The sequence below is a fragment of the Eptatretus burgeri genome, chromosome 7 (assembly GCF_056783735.1).
Source record: "Eptatretus burgeri isolate ZD-2024b chromosome 7, Ebu_testis_v1, whole genome shotgun sequence".
Lineage (NCBI taxonomy): Eukaryota > Metazoa > Chordata > Myxini > Myxiniformes > Myxinidae > Eptatretus > Eptatretus burgeri.
Window position 1 is genome coordinate 47,807,897 of NC_140967.1, and position 26,924 is coordinate 47,834,820.

General features: G+C 43.5%; 1 protein-coding gene and 1 long non-coding RNA gene across 5 annotated transcripts; one reads left to right on the forward strand and one right to left on the reverse strand.

Annotated features, from left to right (window-relative positions):
- Window positions 1-14,960, forward strand: LOC147023206 (uncharacterized). Its single transcript, XM_085888387.1, has 5 exons — window positions 1-345; window positions 2,264-2,587; window positions 9,487-9,810; window positions 11,980-12,130; window positions 14,149-14,960. Exons 1-5 carry the CDS (start codon window positions 48-50, stop codon window positions 14,678-14,680), a joined length of 1,629 nt encoding a protein of 542 aa, XP_085744513.1. The 5' UTR covers window positions 1-47; the 3' UTR covers window positions 14,681-14,960.
- LOC147023207 (uncharacterized) lies at window positions 3,247-25,734 on the reverse strand. 4 transcript variants are annotated; one of them, XR_015060072.1, is made up of 4 exons: window positions 23,215-25,303; window positions 22,891-23,060; window positions 3,718-3,887; window positions 3,248-3,533 (listed from the first exon to the last, which is right to left on the reverse strand). It is a non-coding gene; the product is annotated as an uncharacterized LOC147023207 (long non-coding RNA). The 4 variants fall into 4 exon arrangements; XR_015060071.1 differs by having other exon boundaries at window positions 3,247-3,887; XR_015060070.1 differs by lacking the exons at window positions 3,248-3,533; window positions 3,718-3,887 and adding an exon at window positions 25,410-25,734 and having other exon boundaries at window positions 19,000-23,060; window positions 23,215-25,177.
- Window positions 25,735-26,924: the final 1,190 nt, after the last annotated feature.

Genomic DNA, 26,924 nt, shown 5'->3' on the forward strand with positions numbered 1-26,924 from the left:
TTTATTTTTTTCCTCTCTCAGACCAGGTTACAGAACTACCCAAATTCATGTTGGAAGAACCTGTACAACTGGCGATCGAAAACCTGACTTCGGCCATAGTTAACGAGGTTACTCTCCCAAACGATGAAAACACCCTTCACTTGGAAAAGGCAACAAACACTCAAGGAGAACCTCGAACCAAAACAACACACATCGTCTCAACTCTCAAACATCTCCTGGATAACATGGAAATGGGATTGAAACGTTTTCACTTCCTTCAAAATGCTCGAGAGAAGGAGTTGGAGAAACACCCTCCAGAGAATCCAGGGAACTCTCACAATGAACAGGACTTCCATCTTCAAAAAGGTAATTTGTGCAAATACTGATGAAAGGGATTTTGTGGTTGTGCAGGTTGTTGTTCACATCCATTTCCAGCTTTCAATGTCAAAAACATTTCGATCTTCAAAAACTTCATCGTTTGTTCCTCATTAATCGTTTCTGAACAAAACTGTGGGATAGATGGACATGTTTTGTTTTGATTTGTGTCACCATGGTGATACTGTGAAACCATGGTAATAGACGATGGAAGGCTTCCAACGGGTGATTGACCGAGAGGTTTGTACGTGATACTTGTGAAACTGTCAAGGAAGAGAGGGGGAGCAGGGAAGGGAGAGGAAGATTTAGGGAGAGTGTGGGGGGGGAGGAGATGGGGGTGGGGGTGAGGGTTGGAGGATATACAAGGTGTCCCATGAATAGGTACTCATTTTCATTGATTAAATACAACAAGCAGACACAATTTTCCAGGTCCAACTTCGATGGAACAATGGGAGCAATGTTTGAAGAATTATTGAATCCTCAACCTGTCCATCTTCTCTTTCAAATCATGCTCATTACCTCCACCACCAAAGGTTAACGGAGGTCGTTTTCACGTTTGTCTGTCTGTCTGTGAGCAGAATATCTCAAAAAGTTAAGGACAGATTCGGAAGAAATTTGAGGGAACAGTTTGGTATCTGACAAGGACAAATTGAGGAGATTTTGGTGAAGATCCAGCTCCAGTTACTAGAATTTTTAAAGTGATTCTTCACCATTGAGAGATGGGACCAAAAACGATACATAGCACAATATCTCAAAAAGTTGTGGACAGATTCGGACGAAACTTTGTGGACGAGTTGGGAAATTGACAAGGACAAGTAAATTCGATACTGGTGTGGCACGGGGGGACGAATGGTCCGGTTGCAGATCCGGCATATCAGTGGGATGGATAAAAAACGTAAACCGTACGGCTTGGCGGATTACTACGCTCCACCGAGTGCCGTTCTCGTTGTACACCACTCCTTCCCTATTCCATATACAGGCGATGTATGATGTCATCGATGGGGGACAAGAAAGGGAGTACTCAGTTTTCACTCCGCTTGTTTGTTTGCTTATTTGTCCAGTAAATATATCAGCCATCCTTTGAGCTGGGAAGCTGAAATTTGGGGACAAAAGCCTCAGTTGGTAGATAATTAGTTCAGGTGGTAAAATCCAAACAGAATTTAAACAATGCAGGTAAATGAAAGTCACAAGAAACAACAAGGAAAACTGTTTTCCTCAATAATTGTTTAGTTTTAACTAATTACGTTGAATTTGAAGCGATCTGCAATAGTTTTGAAGGTGTTTTGGGAAATTCAAACGTTTAAAAACAAATAAATAAACAACGGACTCTGATTCATCTTTCAACCCACTGCACATCTTGTTTACCTCGTGATATGCATAGTCATGACGATCGTCAACATGCTGGTGTCCATGGTAACGTTTGTCCTTTACTCCAAACGTGTTCTGTTTGTCGTGCTGAACACTCCCGTTGTGCGCGTGTCTTGTTGATGGTGATATCCAAAGATGAAGAAGCTCGTGCAATGTGCGAATCATTTGTGGTTCATTGTGAACCTCATTTGTATTTGTGTGGCAACAACTGCAATGCAAGGTGAGGAGGTTTGGGCTTCAATTTCACGAAAAACGATCAATCTCTGGAGCCTTTGTGATTACTTCGGACTGTTGAAAACTATTTTGGAGTAACATGAAGATCTTCAGAGACAATCTACAAGGTTTTCCTGAATCGCAGTCGAAAACAAAAAAATTTTGAAAATGTTAAACAATTTTGGGGTTTGAAAAAGAAACTTGAATGTGGATTTGTTACGCCGAGACATCTTCATGGATTTATCTCACTTGGATGTAACATTACATTTCAATGTTCAAGTCCACGATTACCTGTTTAACTTTTTGTTTGTTTTTTTTCCTCTCTCAGACCAGGTTACAGAACTACCCCAATTCATGTTGGAAGAACCTGTACAACTGGCGATCGAAAACCTGACTTCGGCCATAGTTAACGAGGTTACTCTCCCAAACGATGAAAACACCCTTCACTTGGAAAAGGCAACAAACACTCAAGGAGAACCTCGAACCAAAACAACACACATCGTCTCAACTCTCAAACATCTCCTGGATAACATGGAAATGGGATTGAAACGTTTTCACTTCCTTCAAAATGCTCGAGAGAAGGAGTTGGAGAAACACCCTCCAGAGAATCCAGGGAACTCTCACAATGAGCAGGACTTCCATCTTCAAAAAGGTAATTTGTGCAAATACTGATGAAAGGGATTTTGTGGTTGTGCAGGTTGTTGTTCACATCCATTTCCAGCTTTCAATGTCAAAATCATTTCTACATTCAAAAACTTCTTCGTTTGTTCCTCATTAATCGTTTCTGAACAAAACTGTGGGATCGATGGACATGTTTTGTTTTGATTTGATCACTGTATTTATTTATTTATTTTTTTGTGAATGTGTGTTTGTTTGTTTGTTTGTTATTCGCATAACTCCAAAAGTATTGAACTGAATCGCAGAAAATTTAGTGGGATGATTGGTTATTATCCCAGGGCCATTTGATTAGATTTTGGAGGCGATCGGGTCAAAGGTCAAGATCATGAAAAGGTCAAAATCGTCTTTTTACCACAGCGCAGTCAATTTGTATCCAATTTGCATGCAACCAATGCCAAAATGTAGTGAATTGCCAATGCCCAATCTTATGATATACGATATGACACAGGAAATTTAATGTTTTGAATCCATCATAACACATATTAGATGGCAGATGTGGTTTGGGTTTAAATACCCTCACAATCAACGGTTTCTGGAGGGGGGGGATGTAGCGTTGGCGAAGGTATGCGCTCTACTGAGTTCCCGTTCTAGTTTTGAGAATAGTGGTGACAAAGAACTTTGAGATTACGCACAAAACAAGCATTATATTATTCATGCAGAAAAATCAAACAGTGGTATTTTAAATATTCATCAAATGGGATAAAAAAAATTCAAGATCATATTGTGACACACCGTCCTGAAATCAAAATTTCAAAACAAACCACAACCATCTTCGAGTTGTCTTTTGAAGAAAAATGCGGCTGAACGTTGTTCCACCAGGGAGACGAGTTACTCATCAAAGTTCCCTCTGGCTGCTGGCTTACATCTCATGCCATCACGTGGGACACCCTGGTGAACGTCCATCCGAGGGACGGTGCACCCTGTGATGAAACGTCACACCGGGTCCGGAATCGAAACTGGACTGGACAGCTCACAGGTGAGTAGGGCAACTTTCACAGCACCTTGTCGCATTCCGGTTCAAAACACAATCTCTCACCCCAACAATATCCTGATTTACACCAATGTCCTTGGTAGTACAAATAGAGGGCAACCTGCGTTACCAACCTCCTTCATTGTGAGGTTCTTGTTCAGGAGGACCAGGTATGGAGTCAAGCACGGCTCGGATGGCCGAGTCAAACAGAAGAAGCCATAAACACACACAATGACGGTGGGGTACTTCCAGCTGGATCGCCACTCGGCCAAATACGTGGTGGCGTCGGCAGGAAGGTCACGTTCTGAGAGGTGTGGTCAAAGAACACGGTGGGGAATAACAATCACAAAAACGCAGAAAGACCATCATTGACATCAACAACCATTTGAAGCGACAGCAGCAAACAAGAGAAAAGGAGAATAAAGAGGAAAGGACTTAACAGCCGACACGGCCTGTACCTCCACACGTGGAACCGCAGGAAGAACCTGTCGCTGGACGGACGAAGACACTTACAACTTATTCACGACGTCGTGATGTTCTGTGGATAGTTTATCATTACAACTTGTTCTTCTTCTTCTTCCTCATTTTTCTGGCGAAGTCAGAGCCACGAGGCTTCACAAACTCCACGCACCCGAACTCAAGGTTTCAGCCAAAAAGGTAAAATATATGAATAAAAAGGAAGTAAAGAACAGAAAGTAAAACATAATAATAATAATAACTTTGCACTGTCAACCCCATCTCCATTTTGAATTTTCAGACAAATTTAGAGAATCGAGGGGACATTTGGCTCAGTTAACAAAGTGTGTCCAGTACCCTTATTGAGAGAGAACATTGAAGGATGTAACCGGTAATCTTAAAATCGATTGGGGCTTTCAAACCAGGTTTATTAAATAACGAATGGATAATATCCAGTGTGGATGTAAGATCGCTGATGAATTTAGTAAGTTCCTACACATGAGTGTTTTACTTTGTGTTAATCATTGGAAGATTCACATGAATCAACATGAGAATCCTGGGACTGCCTGGAGCCCGGCCCTCTGTGTTTATGGGTCGATTGGTTGAATATTTTGTTGATCGTGTTGAAAGTAAACTCCTCCCAGCCCAGATGTTTGAAGGCTGCAGTGGAGATGGTATTGATTTTTCGGATCTTCTCCCTGCTTGAGATGTACAATTGACGATTTCAGTGATGAAGCCAATGAATCCCTCTTTAGTGGAGTTCATGACCACGTCGGTGGTTGCTCTCTCGGTTTGGCGTTCTGCGTCTTTCATCTCAGTCTGGACTCCCACCGATTTGGTGAAAAATTTAACTGGTCCTTCAGTTTTGGATATGCTCTCGACAGCTTTCACTGGAGTCGTCGTTTTCCGAATTTTGGGGACCATCCGGACAAACTCATTGTACGACAGTTTCTTCTGGGTCTTCACCTGTTGGATCCGGGCAGCTCTCCTGAATTCAGGACATCCTCTGAAGGCTGCACTGTGGTCACCACCACAATTGACACAAAACATTTCTTCATGAGTGAAGCTTCCATAGTCCTGCTCTCCATTACATTTGCTGCAATGTTGTTTGCTCCGCAGGCTGGAGCAGTTTGACCAAACTTTTGGCATTTGTGGCATCTCCGGGGATATGGAATGTATTCCCGTACAGTGAAGGCTTCATAGTCCAAGAACACTTTCGGGGGAAGGATTGGTGTGTCAAAATATATAACTACCGAGGTGGTATGGACTCTGACCCTATCCCTGACCGTGGGGAGACAGCGGGCGTCAACAACTCCCACCTCTCCGGAATGACTCATGATATCAATTTCAATGGAGGAATCAATCCCGTAAATGACTCCTCGACTCTCCCTCAGACTCCGGAATATGACACAAAACACGGACACCATCAAAATACTGGGTTTTCATCACCTTGTCCCATTGATCGACTGATTTACACTTCATGAAGAGATCTCCAGATCTGAGATTTCTGGTACGAGACACATCTCCGAATTCTTTGTTCATCACTGGAGCCATTTTTATGGGGTTGTCAGGGTTTAGGGGTGTGATACCGTCAAAAACCCAAACGATAACAACAAGTTTGTGATTGTTCTCTTCAGGGGTAGAGGGGTCTTGACCACTTTGGGGGTTCCGACCCCTCAGACCTCTCCCGCCGTGATCTGTCCCTCTTCCTCGTTCGATTAACCCTCCATGATGAACCCTCGTCATCATCACCAGAAGTGTTGATCATCCCTCATCACCATCTCCCAGCACCCACAGGGTTAGATTGACCAATTTAGTAAAGACCCGATCGTATTATAACCTTCATGGACACAGAATACCAGAAAAAATCCGATTCACCCTCAACACTCAAACCCTCCTGTAACATCGTCTGACCGAACTCCAGCCGCCATCTTGACTCGTTAACCCCACCTGAGGTACAAGAGAAAAAAAGGAAATCATCACAACTGATAACATAATAACCAATTAAAACCTCGTTAAACGATACACGAGTTAACAAAGGTAACAACTGACGATCTCACAGCAATCGATAACTATTAACGAACGGAACAAGCTTCCGGTTACTCATCCGCCGTTGTTGTTGTTGTTGTTGTTGTTGGTAAAAATCCCCCAAAAACATCGGGAAACAACCAATGAACCTTGATACTGATTTTCACATCATTTCTGATAAACTTGACTGGAGAGACCAAGACAGGACGAGCACACAATTCATCAGCTGACCCGGAATGGGCTTTTGTCATGACGTCATCAGCGCGGTCAAGTGGCTTCCTCGACGGTGGTTTGAATTTGGCCGTGGTGCCGGCGATAGCTCACCCACTCTTCGCGAAGGACATCGTGGGATGTTAAAAGTCCCCCACCTCGTGCTGGTAGACGGGACGCCCAATTTAACGTGTATCCGAGGGATGACACTCACACTGATGTTAAACTCTGCCTGTGAGACACCAGGATGATGTTTATATCTGGGTCGGAATTCGAACCAAGACGGGACAGCTTTGGGGTGAGTGTTCCTCACCTGACTTGTTGGGGCCTGACTGTGCCACTGATGCTGGGCCCCTGCACCAATACACTGGTACTCATTTCGCCGACCTCGGAAAGATAACAGGCTGAGTCAACCCCACCTGCTGTTAATTCAGTGGCCAACGGGGCTAAAACTCAGGACCCTTGGATCCGAAGCCATCCACCCGAACCATGAAGCCAACAGCAGGCTTTCTCAACGGTGAAGAATCACTTATCGACAGCAAAGAAGACTTGCTGTCTTTGCACAATAGACAGCATTAAAGACAAATATGAAGTGTCACATCGAGTGATTAAGCGGTTCCAAAAAAAACATCATTTAATATTTTTCTTCAATCCAATATGGCTGCCGAGATGATCCTAAAAAATTTTCACACTCAGCAGATGTGGAGTTCTACATATGCAATTATGACATCATAACAAAGGCACCTATGATGTCACAAAAATCACACTATCTCCCATGAGGAGTACATGCCGTGTGCCAAGATCAATTTTTTTGGATTTGTTGTGGTTTCAGAGATAAAGAGGTCCAAAATTTTTCAGTTTTTCCAGCATGCCTGCGACACCATGTGATCTATGACGTCATAATTATGATTAAAACAATCTGCATGAGCAGTCGCACCGATGGTGAAAATTGTCTCAATCTGACAAGCGGTTGTGGAGAAAACCTACGAAAGCTCTGTGCGGACAAACAAAGAAACAAGAAGAAGACGTCGTGCAGAGCACGACACTTGCAAAATCCATAAAACAGATTTGACCTCAAAAATAAATGGTGGTTGAAGTCAATGACCAAATATGCAAATCCTCTTCAAATCACAAGTGAATCGGATGAAAATTGACAATTTTAGAAATTCGGCCTTTGTTGACTTTTTGTCCGATTTTGACTTCCAAAGTAATTGGTGGTTGAATTCTGTGACCTGAAATGTAAATTCTCCACAAATTTGAAATCAATCGCATGCAAATTGAGGATTTTAGAAATCCCAACTTACTTGTTCACCTTTGGCCTATTTTGACCTTTTGGTGCATGTTGACCTCAAAAATAATTGGTGGATGAATTCAGTGATCGGAAATATAAATCCTCTTTAAATTTGTAGGCGATAAACAGACACGCAGACAGACAAACAGACAGACAGACAGACAGACAGAATAACAAAATGGACGAACCAATATACTTGAAAAATCTTCGATTTTGCAAATGACAAAGACAAACAAACAAACAAACAAACAAACAAACCCAAATGCAACACCCTCTCTTTCGGCAAGGGTAATAAAAAGGACCCCGGGCACATTGAGTGATGAGTGTCCATCACACTTCATCGTCTGGATGACTTTATACTTTGTGCGGATTAAGAAACGTGTGGTTTGTTATGTTTACACAAATTTCCGTTTCGCATGGAAAAAAACTGGAAAACTTCCTATTATTTTGTAAGCAGCACAAGCCTGCTGGGTGGTATCGTTGGATGAGGGTGCGGCTGTGCCGCTGATGTGGTGCCCTCTGTTGTGGGTTCAGGTAACAGTTTGGAATTTGTTCATGGTGCTGGCGATAGCTCACCTCCTCTTCGCGAAGGACACCATAGGATCTTTAACGTCCACCAACCACTGGCAGATGGGACGTCCGGTTTAATGTCCATCCGAGGGACATCGCTCACGTTGATGAATAACCTGACCTGTGAAACACCGATGACAGTTTATCGCTGTGTTGGGATTCGAACCCATGTAAGACAGCTTTGAGGCGAGTGTGCATACTTCTCGGGCCATCCTGCCAGCCTCAGTTGGTAGATAATTAGTCGAGGTGGTGAAATCCAAACAGAATTTCAACAGTGCAGGAAAGTCATCGAGAAACAACAAGGAAAACTGTTTCCTCAATCATTGTTTAATTTTCACAAATTTCGTTGAATTTCAGGCAATCTACAATAGTTTTGAAGGTATGTTGGGAAATTCAACTCGCCTGGTGTTGGCGTAGTGATCAGGGTCGTGATTTGGGATCCAAAAGGTCCCGAGTTCAAGCCCCGTCGGCCGCTTGAATTAATACACACCAGGAGGTTGACTCAGCCTGTCATCCTTCCGAGGTCGGCGAAGTGAGTACCAGTGCACTAGGCCCGGTGTATGCCCCGGTTAGAATAGGTGTACCATATCCCTGTGTCGAAAGAGGCGACCAGGGTTGCGTCAGGAAGGGCATCCAGCGTAAAACCTGTGCCAAATCATAATGCGGATCATACGGATGATGCGCTGTGGCGACCCCTAACGGGAGCAGCCGAAAAAAGAAGAAGAGGAGTTGGGAAATTCAACTGTTTAAAAACAAATAAATAAATGACAGACTCTGATTTATCTTCCAACGAACTGCACATCTTGTTTTCCTCGTCAAATGCGTAGTCATGACAACCGTCAACACGCTGGTGTCCATGGCAACGTTTGTTCTTTGCTCCAAACGTGTTCTGTTTGTCGTGCTGAACACTCCTGTTGTGCGCGGTCTTGTTGATGGTGATATCCAAAGATGAAGAAGCTCGTGCAATGTGTGAATCATTTGTGGTTCATTGTGAACCTCATTTGTATTTGTGTGGCAACAACAACTGCAATGCAAGGTGAGGAGGTTTGGGCTTCACTTGCACTACAAACGATGAATCTCTGGAGCCTTTGTGATTACTTCGGACTGTTGAAAACGATTTTGGAGTTACATGAAGGTTTTCAGAGACAATCTACAAGGTTTTCTTGAGTTGAATGTTGAACAATTACGGGGTTTGAAAAAGAAACTTCAATGTGGATTTGTTTTGCCGAGACATCTTCACGGATTTATCTCACTTGGATGTAACATTACATTTCACTGTTCAAGTCCATGATTACCTGTTTACCTGATTATTACCTGTCCATGATTATTTTTTTTTTTCCTCTCTCAGACCAGGTTACAGAACTACCCAAATTCATGTTGGAAGAACCTGTACAACTGGCGATCGAAAACCTGACTTCGGCCATAGTTAACGAGGTTACTCTCCCAAACGATGAAAACACCCTTCACTTGGAAAAGGCAACAATCACTCAAGGAGAACCTCGAACCAAAACAACACACATCGTCTCAACTCTCAAACATCTCCTGGATAACATGGAAATGGGATTGAAACGTTTTCACTTCCTTCAAAATGCTCGAGAGAAGGAGTTGGAGAAACACCCTCCAGAGAATCCAGGGAACTCTCACAATGAACAGGACTTCCATCTTCAAAAAGGTAATTTGTGCAAATACTGATGAAAGGGATTTTGTGGTTGTGCAGGTTGTTGTTCACATCCATTTCCAGATTTCAATGTCAAAAACATTTCGACATTCAAAAACTTCATCGTTTGTTCCTCATTAATCGTTTCTGAACAAAACTGTGAGATCGATGGACATGTTTTGTTTTGATTTGTGTAACCATGGTGATACTGTGTAACCATGGTAATAGACGATGGAAGGCTTCCAACGGGCGATTGACCAAGAAGTTTGTACGTGATACTTGTGGAACTGTCAAGGAAGAAAGGGGGAGCAGGGAAGGGAGAGGATGATTTAGGGAGAGTGGCGGGGGGGGGGGGGGTTGGAGGATATACAAGGTGTCCCATAAATAGGTACTCATTTTCTTTGATTAAATACAACAAGCAGACACAATTTTCCAGGTCCGACTTCGATGGAACAATTGGAGCAATGTTTGAAGGATTATTCAACACTCAACCTGTCCATCTTCTCTTTCAAATCATGCTCATGCCCTCCACCACCAAAGGTTAACGGAGGTCGTTTTCACGTTTGTCTGTCTGTGAGCAGAATATCTCAAAAAGTTATCGACAGATTCGGAAGAAATTTGAGGGAACAGTTTGGTATCTGACAAGGACAAATTGAGTAGATTTTGGTGAAGATCCAGCTCCTGATACTAGAATTTTTAAAGTGATTCTTCACCATTGAAAGATGGGATAAAAAGCGATACATAGCACGATATCTCAAAAAGTTGTGGACAGATTCGGACGAAACTTTGTGGATGAGTTGGGAAAGTGACAAGGACAAGTAAATTATATTTTGGTGTGGGACGGGGGGACGAATGGTTCGGTTGCAGATCCGGCATATCAGTGGGATGGAAACAAAACATAAACCGTACGGCCTGGCGGAGGTACTACGCTCCACCGAGTGCCGTTCTCGTTGTACACCACTCCTTCCCTATTCCATATACAGGTGATGCATGATGTCATTGCTGGGGGACAAGGAAGGGAGTACCCAGTTTTTACTCCGTTTGTTTGTTTTCTTCGTTGATTGTTTTCTTATTTGTCCAGGCAATATCCTTTGAGCTGGGAAGCTGAAATTTGGGGACAAAAGTGAAGATGTGCTTTGGCAAAAACGATATTTTTTATGAATCAATTAATTACGATCAATTTATGAATGACTTATTTATGTTATTTCTCATCTGGGCATTATCTCAGGCACCTTTTGAGCTTGGAAGCTGATATTTGGACATGACCGTGACCAAGTGATTCATCTCAAAAGGGTATTTTTAATTTATTGATTAATCAATTAATTATTCATTTTTTGAGAAATGACTTAATTTTCAAAAAATTACAGATGCAGATGAAACAGTGACCTTTTGGTATGCCATGAATTGTGAAATTAATTATTATTATTTTATTATTTCATCATCACATCATTTTGAAGGCTTTTTCCCTGAGCAGGGGTCAGATTTTGACGGGCTCCCATCATGGTACCCTTTCTTGTGGCAATGTTTTTACGGCCGGGTGCCCTTCCTGACGCCAACCCTTGAGTCGCCTTCGACACACAGGGATAATTACCAGTATACTGGTGCTCACTTCGCCGACCTCAGAAGGATGACAGGCTGAGTCAAGCCCCCGATACTAATTCAGCGGTCAGCGGGGCTCAAACTCAGGACCCCGAGGATCCCAAGCCACCACCCTAACCACGAAGCCAACAACAGGCTCCCAATTATTTTATTTATTTTAATTATACATTTAATCAATCAATTATTTCTCTCCGCTCCTTCCCAATTCCGACTCCATGTGCTGCGTGCTGGAGGATTTATGATTTATTTATTTGTCATGGGGCGATGTACTTTGAATTGAAAGCTACTTTTCTTTTTATTGTGTGCGAGCTGTTCATGAACTCCTTGATAAGAACTTAGTCCGAAAAAAACTCAGCAAAACACATACGGTGCTTTTGTCTTTCATTTCAACTCCTGATCCCCAGCCCACAAACATAACATGGAGAGAACAATATAAATGATTTTGAATTCTGCATTTTGAAGGTCCAGGTGTGCCACTCTCTGAAGGTTATTTCTGTGACACCGCCACATCAGTCAAAAATGTGTTGTTTGTATTTTAGTTATTCTCATTGATCACTGCAAATAATGAACATTTTTCTGTTGTAGTGTCTGACAGGAAAGAAAACAACAGAAACACTCCAGCAGCGAGTAAATTCTCCTGGATTGCTGTCGAGGTGATAATAGCTTTAAGCGCTATTATTTTCTTCTTCATATTGCTCTTCATTTACCTCTTCGCGAAGTTCAGATCTCTCAAGGAGTAAGTATGACGACTTTATTTGGTTGCAGTTGGTGACGACTTCACTTAAAATCCTCATTAATTCACTCAGCATGTACACAGTTGTAAGATGATTTCAGAGCTATCAACATACATTCCTTTCTCGAAGCAGGTGAGCACACAAACTACATTTAGAATTAGATCTGTTTGTGCTGCATGTTAGGATGAGGACAAGAACCACCCGTAACCGCAACGAGATCACTGTGCAGTTGAAGTTCAGACGAACCTCGCCAGTTAATCAAGACCACAGACGACTGAGATTTAAAGGGGAATCAAGCCAAACGCTTATCAATTTGTTCCTGTATTCTGAACAGGATAACAAGGAATACCAGGAATAGTAGATGCAGGAGAAGGCCATTCGCCGCCAACAAACACCAGATGAAATAAATCCGTCAGAATGACCTCATCGGGGGAAGAGTTGGGATGAGAAAATGTGGCAGGCTCTTGGATATCAAAAGGGTGTCAAAAATGAGGGGGAGGGAAATGTTTTTTGGGGGGGAGGGTGGTGCAAAGGCGGTTTTAAGGTATAAAAAAAAAATACAACACTGGCCACAAACAATCCTTTGACGAGACCCTCTCACAGACATCACGCTCAGCACAGGTTGACAACCACCCATCCGCACTCAAGCTCCTGACCAGTCCTGCCAATAACCCTGCACACCTCCATCTCCAATGTTTCTTGGTGCCTATCCAATTCCAATTTCAACCTATCCACTATTTCTGCTGCCACTCACTACCTTTACAGGGGTACTGTTCTATGAAATAACTGGAACGGCACATATGGTACAACGACACGTATAGTAGAACGTCACATAAATAAGAACGGCACATCAAACAGAACGGCACATTAAACAGAACGGCACATGGTCACGTCACGTCAGGTATGGGAGAATGCACCGGAGCAGCGCGTTGCTGCATCCACTTTCCACCGGTACTCCAGGGGCCACGGTCTGGCCATCGCCCAGGCAGATGCCTGGCCCCTCCCCATCTCCTTGAGATGCTGCACCCACGACCCATTGGACTCCTCCACTCCTGCTATTCCCATTGGACTCCTCCACTCCTGCTATTCTCTCCTTCCTATCATTGGTCGGCCCATTGGACTCCTCCACTCCTGCTATTCTCTCCTTCCTATCATACTGATATACCTTGAAGCCTTCAAATCCTTGTCCAATTAAAAGGCTCCATCCCGTTGCTTCAGATCAAACACCCCGTTTGTTGTCACAGATTTGGACAACTCAATTTATTCACTCACAAACTTGCGTGCTCTCAGCTAATTATCAGCCAGCCCACCACAAAGGCTCTGCCCTTCCTGCAAGAGTCTTCCACGAAAATAAAATAGCCGCTCCCAGCACATCTTACCTGGACCTCACTGGTTTCAAAAAATTGGAGGACCTCAAAATACAACTTATCTGAATGATTCACGAATTATGGACGGTGCTGACACTCCATCAACACAGCAACTGACAACTTAACCCCAACCTCAAACTCTGAATGGATGCAATGGAGTTTTAAATCTTCGTGTTTTCTCACGGTGGTTGAGGCCTTAAAATTATCACCGACCACGGCAAATTAAACACGGCACATGACACCATCGTCGTTCCCACCCCCCTTACAAATGGGATACAGGCATCTTCCCTGGACCTTAATTTCCCTTGAAGGTAATCTCAGAGGCCGGCCTTAACTTATTCATCTTCCAATGATCTCATCCAATACATCATAGAAAACTGTCGAAGATGAACAAGGCCGTACCAGTCTCACCTTATCGAATGTTAACATTCATACCCAAAATTTTCTCATATTTGCAAAGTAAATTACCCGCCTTCTTCGGGTCTTCCTCGGTGTTTTCCGGGTGGGAGGAGATTTGCATATGCAATGAATACCTGGCCATCTTTGAACAGTTGTGCACAAAAGAAGGCAGTAAATTGTTCTATTGCTTGATCCATAATGTTGTACATGCAGAATGAATGTTGACAATATCTAAATCTTTTGGTGCTTCGCAGGGCCAGCAAAGGCAGGAAGCGCAATGCAAGAAAACCAAGCAAGATCATTAAGAGACAACCGAGCCAGTCGATCAAATACCAGAAAATGGAGACTTCAGAAAACCCTCAGCACAGAAATGAAGTACCACCTGAACCACAAGCATGCTCTGTTCTTGAAGCAGACGCTCATAGACTCACAGATAAACTTTTGAATGAGAGTCCACAGAAAATGAACGCAGTACCAACACCACCATCACCCACCTGCTGTATTCAGGTGCTCGGTGTATACGAGCTCTCAGATGAGCATTCAAGCATGAGCCCTCAGGTAAACACGGACGGATCGACGCAGAACACCACAAGTGTTGAATCGTCTTGCGTTTTCACCATTCCACAATCTTCCTCGGATGTTTCAACGGAATCAAGCAAGGCCGAGGCACAGTTTGAATCCGACAGGAACCGCCACGTTGTGATAGATTTCGTAAATGCCTTTGATGAGGACGATTCTTATTCTGACGACGACGATGAAACTTCTACATCATGTTTTGTCAAGTGAAGACTGAGGAATCAAACAGGAAAGTTCCAACAACAAAAATAAATGGTTTACCATATTATACCTTCCACAACTCTTCCAGTGTACTCAATGTATCGCTGTTTGCAATAAAAATTACACTTGAAATTCCACAGATCTTGATCAAATTCCATCACAACGATGGTGAGATAACAGGCTTTAAAAAGTTGTGATGATGATGGTGAAAATAATGATGACAGTCCATTCAATGTTTCCCATTTTAATGTGCAAACAGGAAACCATGACAATAAATGATTACACCAAATATTTTGCCTGTATCATTATTATTATTATTATTATTATAATGTTTATTTAAAATTACGACACAAATGTTTCACTGTGTGATAAAATTAATTGCTGTGTGCACAACACACATTTTTAAAGAAAGGGATGATGTTGAATGACGAGCCAGCAGAAACCTGTGGGAAAAAAAACCACGGGATAAAAAACACAGGAAAACAAGGAAACTCAAAAAAAATTAGATATTTCAGAACAGCAAAGAAAAAAAAATTTCGGGAGCGATTGAGGCAGCGTTCTGTTGCTGAGACATCGAGTGCCAAGACTCAATTTTTGGGCTGATTGAAAAAAATTATCATTTTCCTGGAGGTTTGAATTAATTTGAAGCAACTTTTGTTCACTTTCTTTTTTCTCTCTGAGGAGCATTTCTGTGTTTCAGGGTATGACGCACAAATCTCATCTATCTATAATTCCAGCAGTGTGTGTGTGTGTGTGTGTGTGTGTGTGTGTGTGTGTGTGTGTGTGTGTGTGTGTGTGTGTGTGTGTGTGTGTGTGTGTGTGTGTGTGTGTGTGTGTGTGTGTGTGTGTGTGTGTGTGTGTGTGTGTGTGTGTGTGTGTGTGTGTGTGTGTGTCTGTGTGTGTGTGTGTCTGTGTGTGTGTGTGTGTGTGTGTATTTGTTCCTGTTTTAAAGCTTTTTGTTTCTTGCCAACCAAATCCACCCGCTTGCTGTTAAATAAAATATATTTCTGCTTACCTGTTCCACAGGAACATTTTTGTCTCGAGATCAGAAGTGTGGTCAACCTTGAATGATCCAAGGAACATTGTGTAGCAGGATCAGGGAGGTAAATCATTATACATTGCAGAGGAGCGACTCTACAGTGGATAAACACGCTTCACCGTTCGTACGATCCGCTCCACTACCTCCTGCTTTTCCTGAATGGAGAAGATGGATGGCAGCTGAATTTGAAGAAGGAAGGTGGATGTACTCTCACTGCTCTGGACGATTACCATCATCGCCTGCAGGTCAGGAAAGACTCACAAAACATCATCATGAAAAGTTGTCGACTGCTGCAACAATATGCGGTCGATCAGAGGGCGAAAATCGAAAAATCTTCATTGCAGTGGGTTGAAATGAATCAGAAATCGATACGTGCAGAAAATACAGCGGACTACACGACGCAGTGCACGCTGGTGACGATGCAGTTCATGGCAGGAGGATCATTTTGCCACCGACGATCACAGGGTCACCCCGAATCTACAAGGAGGCATTCCAAAATGCAATGATCATTGTGCAAGTGCAAGGTAAGCCGGATGACTTAGTTGCATTCACAACTAATCCGAAATGGCCCAGGATACAGTCATCCATATTTCCTGGTGAGCGACCACATGACAGACCGAACATCACATGTCGTGTTTTCAAATTTAAACTGGATGCATTGATGACAGATCTGCTCAAGAAAGATTTGCTTGGAAAAGTGATAGCACACACCTTGACTATCGAATGGCAGAAGCATGGGTTGACCCACGCCCACATTTTGCTAATCATGGCCAAAGAAGCCAAGCCATCGTGTCCAGAACATGTCCATCAGGTGGTACGAGCCGATATTCCTGATAGGGTCACAAATCCGAGCCTTTATAATGTGATAACGTCTCATAACATCGATGGACCGTGTGGAAACATCAACCGAAACAGTCCGTGTATGGAAGGAGACTGTGTACAATGGCAATGCATAAAGGTCTTCGCTAAACCATATCGCTTGACAATAACAATGCTCGATGATGATTATTCGCAATACAAGAGACGTCATGCAAGGGATGGGGGAGCCACACACTGTATCAAAGTGAACTCAAAAGATTTCGTGGTTGACAACTCATTCGTCGTATCCTACAATCCTTAGCTGTCAGTGCGGAACAACGCCCACATCAATGTAGAGGTCGTTCCTTCTGTTCAGGGTGTCAAGTACCTATTATATACACGTCCGTCACGAAGGGTCAGGAACGAATATTTTTCAGCGTGAATCAGTCCGGACAGGAGATTGCAACTTTGAAGGAGGTCAAGAATTTCGTCAATGCCCGGTACATTTCCGCAAGTGAAGCATTGTGGAAACTCTATGGATTTTACATTCATCAAAAATCGCCGCTGTTCAAAAGTTACCGTGCCATCTGCCTGATGAAGAAATGGTATTGTTTGAAGAATACGAATCCGCAACGTTGCTGAGACAGGACCACCAACAACGAAGCTGACGGCTTTCTTTATGACTAATCAAACTGATCCATCGACCAGGAACATCCCTCAATATTTTACCTGGAATGCCAAAGACAAGAAATCGCAACGTCGGAAACGAGGCAATCGAGATGAAAATAATGATGTTGTTGCGCAAACACTTGGTTGAGTAACTGCAATAACGCTCAATCGACATCAGTCTGAACTGTAACATTTACGGATGTTTTTGTACAACTGGAGTGGAGCCACCAGCTTCGAAGATTAAATAATAATTGAAGAACACATCTGCCCTACGTTCCAGGAAGCCTGCCTCCACCTGGGCCTGCTGTCAGACGACGGCAAAATCAACAGAGCCATGGAAGAAGCCACAAACCTGCAATTTGGGGATCAGCTGCGCAACTTCTTTGCCAACATTTTTCTGTACTGTCGACCTCTGGATCCGCTCCAGTTCTGGCAATCATGCAAATTGGAACTCTGCTGGGATCTTATGATGAGATACAATTGCAACACTATATCGGACAACATCGAAAATAAAGTACTGCTGTATCGACAAGAATGCGGTGAACGAGAAGGTATGGATATAAACAAGGATTTTTTCCTTCCAGCACCAAAAGTTCAAATGCTTCAGGAAGAGAGATAGACACGATTACTCAGGGAGGAAATGGACTTCGACACGAATGCCCAGGCAAGAACAGTGGATCTTCTGTATCCAACGTTCAATAATGCACAGAAACATGCCTTGGATGTTGTTCTGTCTTCCGTCCGTGACGACGAAGGAAGACTTTACTGTCTGAATGCAAGTGGAGGGACAGAAAAGACCTATCTCCTCAATGTCATAATTGATGCAGTCCCAGCGCAGCACAAGAATGTACTTGCGACGGTGTTATCTGGGATTGCGGGCACGCTGCTGCACAATGTGCATATGCTACATTCGCGTTGTAAGATCCCTCAGAACTTGAACGAATATTTCACGTGCCAAATTTCGAACAATGCCTCCACCGCTAAGCTCCTTCGACTTTCCCAGATGCTCATCATCGATGAGGAACGTATGGGCCACAGGTACCTGTTTGAATACCTGAACAGGTCTCTTCAAAACAAACGAAAACAATTCTCATTTGTTTGGTGTCATCACAGTGCTGTTTGCTGGGGACTGGAAACACGTACTTCCTGTTGTACCACACGGCAGCCGACCCCAAGTTGTGGAAGCCTCCCTGAAAGCGTCATACATCTGGAAGAGCGTCCACACGTTGTGCCTCACAGACAACATGCGGACTAAAAACGATGATGACAGCAACTTTGTTGAGTACCTCAATACTGTTGGAACTGGTTCTGTGCCACCCTTTTCCCCAATGGAACCAGAGGTCATCGAAATTGAAGAACAGTTCCACTTGTCAACCTGTCAACTGTCAGACCTGGTCTCCTTCATGTTCGATTCACTCACTCAAAGATTTGCAGGTCGGGAGTGCCTGTGTTCAAGAGCTATCATTGCCCCAACGAATGATGCGGTTGAAATAATCAATAACCACGTCAAATTACATTTCCGGGCAAAGCCATGGAGTACCGAAGTGTAGATTCAATCGAAGAGGAGAGTCATCAGTTCCCCATGGAGTTCATAAATATCTTTTCACTGTCAGGCATGCCTCAACACAAAATTGTGCTAAAAAAACATTGCTGCGTTACGTTACTGCGGAATTTTGACCTGATGAATGGACACTGCAATGGAACCCGGTACATTGTCACAGAACTGCATCAACACGTCATAAAGCTGAGATTGCCGTTGGACTGCACGCAGGGAAAAGGCTGTTCATTCCACGCATCCCACTCATTCCCACTGACAATACTTACACTTTCCAAATGAAACGCCGGCAATTCTCCATTAAGCTCGCATTCGGCATAACTGCAAACAAGGCCCAAAGTCAAACCCTCCAGAGAGTTGGGATTTACCTACCAACTGACATATTCTCTCATGGTCAGCTGAATGTTGTGATGAGTCGCGCTACCGTCAGTTGCCAACTTAAAATTTCAGCAAATGCACCAAACAGACAAAAAATATTGTTTATAAAGAAGTCCCGTAGCATGTCAAACTACAGTGATCAACATTTACGAATACAGAATACAGAATTTTATTTCAAGAATTCAGACAAGGAATATTATTGGTACCAAAGGCGATACGTACAGGGGCCGTATTCTCAAGCACTCCGACTGGGACACGGCCGTCCATTCGGCCGTTATTGGCTCCCGCATACATTTTCAAACAGGGAATTGATGACGTCACAATCAGCAGCGTTCGGCCAAACCGACGGTCGGGTCCCAGACGACGTGCTTCACTTAACTAAGTCCATGAGTTCAGGACGTTTGTTCAACTCATAATTTACGACTTTTATCCTGCCATGTTGTTAATCTGTTGATGGAGGTAATATAGAAACGATGAATATGTCAAATCGTTCGTGTTACTCATCCAGCACGATGTGTCAAGGTCAACAATCCAAAGCGTCCCCTCTCAACCGCCACCATTGGCACCCAGACACGCCACCAATATGAACTGAGCTGTGGAATGCGGCACAAAACATCCAAAGAAACTCCCGTAACCGAGTATTGTGATCCGTCCTGTCCCCCATACCCGTCGTTCATGGGGACATCTGCGAGTACTTCAATAACATGGTCAAAGATTAGAAATTTTCACACCAATCTGGGCAAATGTCTTCCTTACGTAACATTTTAATCTGCCAGAGCACTCAATAGATGATATTCAAATCACTCAATAGATGAAATCGAATCGATTACAAACCAATCACACATCACATCCGAAGATTCGAGTCGTTCTGGATAAACAAGCTTCAAACAAAGTCCCCTCATGGTATAAATGTTGACGATCAAGCACATTTCAACTCATTCAATCTAAAGTACATCAACTCATTCAGTTCTTTCCATGTCATATTGAAAATATAGGCGGTGTGTGTATGTGCTTGAATATAAATAGTAAATGAATGCGAGAATGTGTTTGTGCTTGTCACTTTGGGAAAACAGTAAATCAGGAAAGATACATCCCTGCAGATCACATCGCAAAAGCACAACAAAAAATGTCAGTGCCGACCAGCCTCACACTCACCGACGTGTTGTGACACTGCGAGTGCATTTTACAAGAATGGAAACAAGATGGTCTTCAACTTTACAACAACATTTTGACTCCAAGTGATTTGTCTGAACTCGCGAGAAGCAATACTGACCTCGACGAGAACATTTGTCCTCTTACTCCAACAACATGTCCAAACAAAGCCGCACTCGTGGTGATCGATATGCTTGGTGGTGACTTAATGGCTCGAGTGATGGGCTTGGGATCCGAGGGTCCAGAGTTCAAATCCTGCTTGACTGTTGAATTAATTCAAGGTGGGGTTGACTCTGCCTCTCTTCCTTCCGAGTTCGGCAAAAATGAGTACCAGCTTGCTGGTATCCTGTGTTGGAGTGGCGATCCGTCCAGGATTATGCCCAATAGCCAAGGAGACTGCTGAGGCAGCACCAACGCTCTGCAAAGAGTATGGTCCCAATGGAAGGATGGATGGTGATCGCTGCAGTCATGGCTTCAAACTGAAAAAGTAGCAACCATGCTTCCACCAACTGAAGATGGTTTCAAGCAATACATTCTGACCCATGCTTCAGCTGGTGACAAAGCCATATTCCAAACCCTCGATGGAAGGATCCAGTAGGACGTGGCCAGAGGAGGCAAGACAATGGAAGCCTTGAACACCGGGTGTACGAGGAGCCGGATGCACCTGTCCAAGTCAGAGATATCACCCATCTCATCTGCAGTGACAAACTGTCGTACTTCTTGCCTGGATTTCTCTGTATTAAATAATACACATGTTCCGGCTATCAAAATACCTCATTGCAGAACCCGGAAGACTCTGATGCCCAAGTGAAAGAGCAGTGCTCCAAGCTTCGAAGAAACATAATGATGAGAAAAGTGATAAAAAAAAACATTACACAAGAGGTCCATGTTTTGTGAGGACATTGTTCCCCAATACGTGAACTGCTTTGACTGAGTGCCATAAAGAGGAGTGATGTGCATGAAACATGACCGATAGCAATATGAAGTTGACGAGAGTCGTAATGTTGTATGCAGTATTTGAACGGTGAAAGATTTCATTCTGTCAAATTGAATTTTCCTTGAAAATGTTTCCCTTTTATATGGACAATGCACGAGTATCACTGTTTTTGTCCAATGGAATGGGTCATCCTTTTCTTGGATGATTCGGAATAATTTTGACAAATTTCCTGTTGATGTACCATACTTTTCACAGAGTGATGGTCCTGTCAAAGCAATTTATCAGCAATGTTTATACTGGGTGGTTTGTCATTGCCTTTGCTATGTTGTTTGTCCGTGTTCTATCCTTTTACATGCTGAGCGTTAAGCGAGGAAGCAGGTCAGGTCAGGTGTGGGAGCATGCACCGGAGCAGCGTGTCATTGCGTCCACTTTCCGTCGGTACACCAGGGGACTCTGTCTGTCCATCCCCCAGGCAGATGCCTGGCCCATCTCCATCTTCTGGAGATGCTGATCAACCTGCTGCAACCACCACACACGTGGTTGGCCCATTGGCCTCCTCCGCTCAAGAGGCCCCCTTGCTGAGAGAATCTGGTGGGCAGGAACAGTGTCAGAAAAACGAGCAACACGTCCATTCAGCCGCAGCGGACGCTCACGGATAATGAGGAAGCAGCACATACCATTTTAAAGTCTTTGGTATGACCCTGCTGTGGTTTTAACCACTGACCTCCCAGATTCAGAACGAACACTCCAACCATGATGCCCCCGAGTCTGGTGAATACAATAATCTAATCACAAGCTCACCTGGACTTGAGTCAAGTGAGCTTATGTGATCGAGCAGTGTCTGAAGGTGAGTGAGTGAGTGAGTCAGTCAGTCCATGAACACTTTCGTCATCACTTGAACCAAACACTCGATTTTGATGAAACTTGACCCCAACCTTCATCACCATGACGAACCAAAGTTTGTTCATGACAATAACAACATCAGGGTCGAACAGGTCAGCCAGGGGTGAGTGACTGACTGTTTTTCTAGATCCAGGTGTGAACTCCAGACACGCAGTCCTATTTTTACATTTGATGACAAGTGACAGACACAAGTGATGGCAAATATTAAAAATGAAGCCAATGTTGTTATAATTTTGAAAATATTATACACAAAAAAAAGACTTTCCCTTATTATGAGAATAGTGGTGACAATGAACTTTGAGATTATGCACAAAATAAGCATTATATTAAACATGCAGAAAATCAGGAGTATTTTAAATATTCATCAAATGGAATAAAAAAACATTTACCATCATATTGTGACACACCCTTTCAATCAAAATTTCAAAACAAACCACAACCATCTTCGAGTCGTCTTTTGAAGAAAAATGCGGCTGAACGTTGTTCTACCAGGGAGACGAGTTACTCATCAAAGTACCCTCTGGCCGGGGTGGCTGCTGGCTTACATCTCATGACATCACGTGGGACACCCTGGTGAACGTCCATCCGAGGGACGGTGCATCCTGTGATGAAACGTCACACCGGGTCCGGAATCGAACCTGGACTGGACAGATCACAGGTGAGTCGGACGACCTACACAGCACCTTGTCGCATTCCGGTTCAAAACACAATCTCTCACCCCAACAATATCGTGTGATTTACACCAATGTCCTTGGTAGTACAAGTAGAGGGCAACCCGTGTTACCAACCTCATTCATTCTGAGGTGCTTGTCCGGGACGACCAGGTATGAAGTCAAGCACGGCTCGGATGGCCGTGTTGAACAGAAGCTGCAGTAAACACTCACAATGACGGTGGGGTACTTCCAGCTGGATTGCCACTCGGCCAAAGACGTGGTGGCATCGGCAGGAAGGTCACGTTCTGAGAGGTGTGGTCACAGTAAACCGTGGGGAATGACAATCACAAAAATGCAGAAAGACCATCATTGACATCAATAACCGTTTGAAGTGACAGCAGCAAACAAGAGAAAAGTAGAATAACGAGGAAAGGACTTCACAGCCGACACGGCCTGTACCTGCACACGTGGAACCGCAGGAAGAACCTGTCGCTGGTCGGGCGAAGACACTTACAATTTATTCACGACGTCGTGACGTTCTGTGGATAGTTTATCATTGCAACTTGTTCTTCTTCTTCTTCTTGGTGAAGTCAGAACCACGAGGCTCCACAAACACCATGCACCCGAACTCAAGGTTCCAGCCAAAAACAGAAAATATATTAATAAAAATGAAGTAAAGAACAGAAAGTAAAAAATAATAATGATAATAATAATATTAATAATAATAATAATAACTCTACACTGCCAACCCCATTTCCGTTTTGAATTTTCAGACAAATTTAGAGAATCGAGGGGACATTTGGCTCAGTTAACAAAGTGTGTCCAGTTCCCTTATTGAGAGAGAACATTGAAGGATGTAACCGGTAATATTAAATCGATTGGGGCTTTTAAACCAGGTTTATTAAATAACGAATGGATAATATCCAGTGTGGATGTAAGATCGCTGATGAATTTAGTAAGTTCCGACACATGAGTGTGACACTTCGTGTTAATCATTGGAAGATTCACATGAATCAACATGAGAATCCTGGGACTACCTGGAGCCTGGCCCTCTGTGTTTATGGGTCGATTGGTTGAATATTTTGTTGATCGTCTTGAAAGTAAACTCCTCCCAGCCCAGATGTTTGAAGGCTGCGGTGGAGATGGTATTGATTTTTCGGATCTTCTCCCTGCTTGAGATGTACAATTGACGACTTCAGTGATGAAGCCAAGGAATCCCTCTTGAGTAGAGTTCGTGACCACATTGGTGGTTGCTCTCTCGGTTTGGCGTTCTGCGTCTTTCATCTCAGTCTTGACTCCCACCGATTTGGTGAAGACGTCAACTGGTCCCTCAGTTATGGATATGCTCTCGACAGCTTTGACTGGAGTCGTAGTTTTCCTAATTTTGGGGACCACCAGGACAATCTCATTGTACGACAGTTTCTCCTGGGGTCTTCACCTGTTGGATCCGGGCAGCTCTCCTGAATTCAGGACATCCTCTGAAGGCTGCACTGTGGTCACGACCACAATTGACACAAAACATTTCTTCATGAGTGAAGCTTCCATAGTCCTGCTGTCCATTACATTTGCTGCAGCATTGTTTGCTCCGCAGGCTGGAGCAGTTTGACCAAACTTTTGGCATTTGTAGCATCTTCAGGGAGATGGAATGTATTCCCGTACAGTGAAGGCTTCATAGTCCAAGAACACTTTCGGGGGAAGGATTGGAATGTCAAAATACAGAACCACCGAGGTGGTATGGACTCTGACCCCATCCCTGACCGTGGTGAGACAGCGGGCGTCAACAACTCGAACCTCCACTAAATGACTCGTGATATCAATTTCAATGGAGGGATCAATCCGGTAAATGACTCCTCGACTCTCCCTCAGACTCCGGAATATGACACAAAACACGGACCCCGTCAAAATACTGGGTTTTCATCACCTTGTCCCATTGATCGACTGATTTACACTTCATGAAGAGATCTCCAGATCTGAGATTTCTGGTACGAGACACATCTCCGAATTCTTTGTTCATCACTGGAGCCATTTTTATGGGGTTGTCAGGGTTTAGGGGTGTGATACCGTCAAAAACCCAAACCATAACAACAAGTTTGTGATTGCTCTCTTCAGGGGTAGAGGGGCCTTGACCACTTTGGGGGTTCCGACCCCTCAGACCTCTCCCGCCGTGATCCGTCCCTCTTCCTCGTTCGATTAACCCTCCATGATGAACCCTCGTCATCATCACCAGAAGTGTTGATCATCCCTCATCACCATCTCCCAGCACCCACACGGTTAGATTGACCATTTTAGTAAAGACCTGATCGTATTATAACCTTCATGGACACAGAATACCAGAAAAAATCCGATTCACCCTCAACACTCAAACCCTCCTGTAACATCGTCTGACCGAACTCCAGCCGCCATCTTGACTCGTTAACCCCACCTGAGGTACAAGAGAAAAAAAGGAAATCATCACAACTGATAACATAATAACCAATTAAAACCTCGTTAAAAGATACATTAGTTAACAGGTGACGATCTCACAGCAATCGATAGTTATTAACGAACGGAACACACTACCGGTGACTCTTTTGTTGTTGTTGTTGTGGTTGTTGTTGTTGTTGATGTTGTTGTAAGTAAAATCCCCCAAAAACATCTGGAAACAACCAACGAACCTTGATACTGATTTTCACATCATTTCTGATAAACTTGACTGGAGAGACCAAGACAGGACGAGCACACAATTCATCAGCTGACCCGGAATGGGCTTTTGTCATGACGTCATCAGCGCGGTCAAGATGCTTCCTCGACGGTGGTTTGAATTTGGCCGTGGTGCCGGCGATAGCTCACCCACTCTTCGCGAAGGGCATCGTGGGATGTTTAAAGTCCCCCACCTCGTGCTGGTAGACGGGACGCCCAATTTAACGTGTATCCGAGGGATGACACTCACACTGATGTTAAACTCTGCCTGTGAGACACCAGGATGATGTTTATATCTGGGTCGGAATTCGAACCAAGACGAGACAGCTTCGGGATGAATGTTCCTCCCTCTAAAACCTCCTCCCAGCTCAAAAACTCAACAAAATAAACTTTATGTTCTCTTCTTAATCGAGGAAAACAATACTTTATTTTATGTTTTCTTCATAACTCTTTTACTCATGAAAAACGATGCACAAACATGTTAATTATGGGTACAGTTTGGACAAATTTTAAAGTTGAAGTCCTGAACCCATATTTCCCCCATTCACCCCCTTAGTTTGTGTGTTTGCGGTTTACAGGGATTTTCAAGAACATCAACCCTATAAACAGGAAGGCTCTCCTGGATGGACCTGAACACTGTGCAGGGAATCAGGTTCTCTGGCATCGAGTTTAATTTGAGGTTGCTGTTGTGCAGGTCTTCTTCTTCTTCTACTTCTTCTTCCTCTTCTTCTTCTTCTTCTTCTTCTTCTTCTTCTTCTTCTTCTTCTTCTTCTTCTTCTTCTCCTTCTTCTTCTTCTTCTTCTTCTTCTTACACACAACAGCTTGGCTGCTGGGTTGTCATCATTTTGTTGGGGCCTGACTGTGCCACTGATGCTGGGCCCCTGCACCAATACACTGGTACTCATTTCGCCGACCTCGGAAAGATAACAGGCTCAGTCAACCCCACCTGCGGTTAATTTAGTGGCCAACGGGACTAAAACTCAGGACCCTTGGATCCGAAGCCATCCACCCGAACCACGAAGCCAACAGCAGGCTTTCTCAACGGTGAAGAATCACTTATAGACAGCAAAGAAGACTTGCTGTCTTTGCACAATCGACAGCATTGAAGACAAATATGAAGTTTCACATCGAGTGATAAAGCGGTTCGCGAGAAAACATTATTTAATATTTTTCTTCAATCCAATGTGGCTGCTGAGATGCCCCTTAAAATTTCACACTCAGCAGATGTGGCATTCTACATATGCAATTATGACATCAAAACAAAGGGACCAATGATGTCACAAAAATCACACTTATTTCCCATGAGGAGCACGTGCCATGTCCCAAGGATCAATTTTTATCTTGCCAAAACGAAGTTTTTGCAAGATATGTCAGTCAGGTTGTATGTTTTTTTTTTTTTTGTTTGTTTTTTCTTTGTCTGTAATCACGTATAAAAAATTCTCCAGAGCACAGTTATCACTGGAAATTTTTGTAACTTCGCATATCAGAGG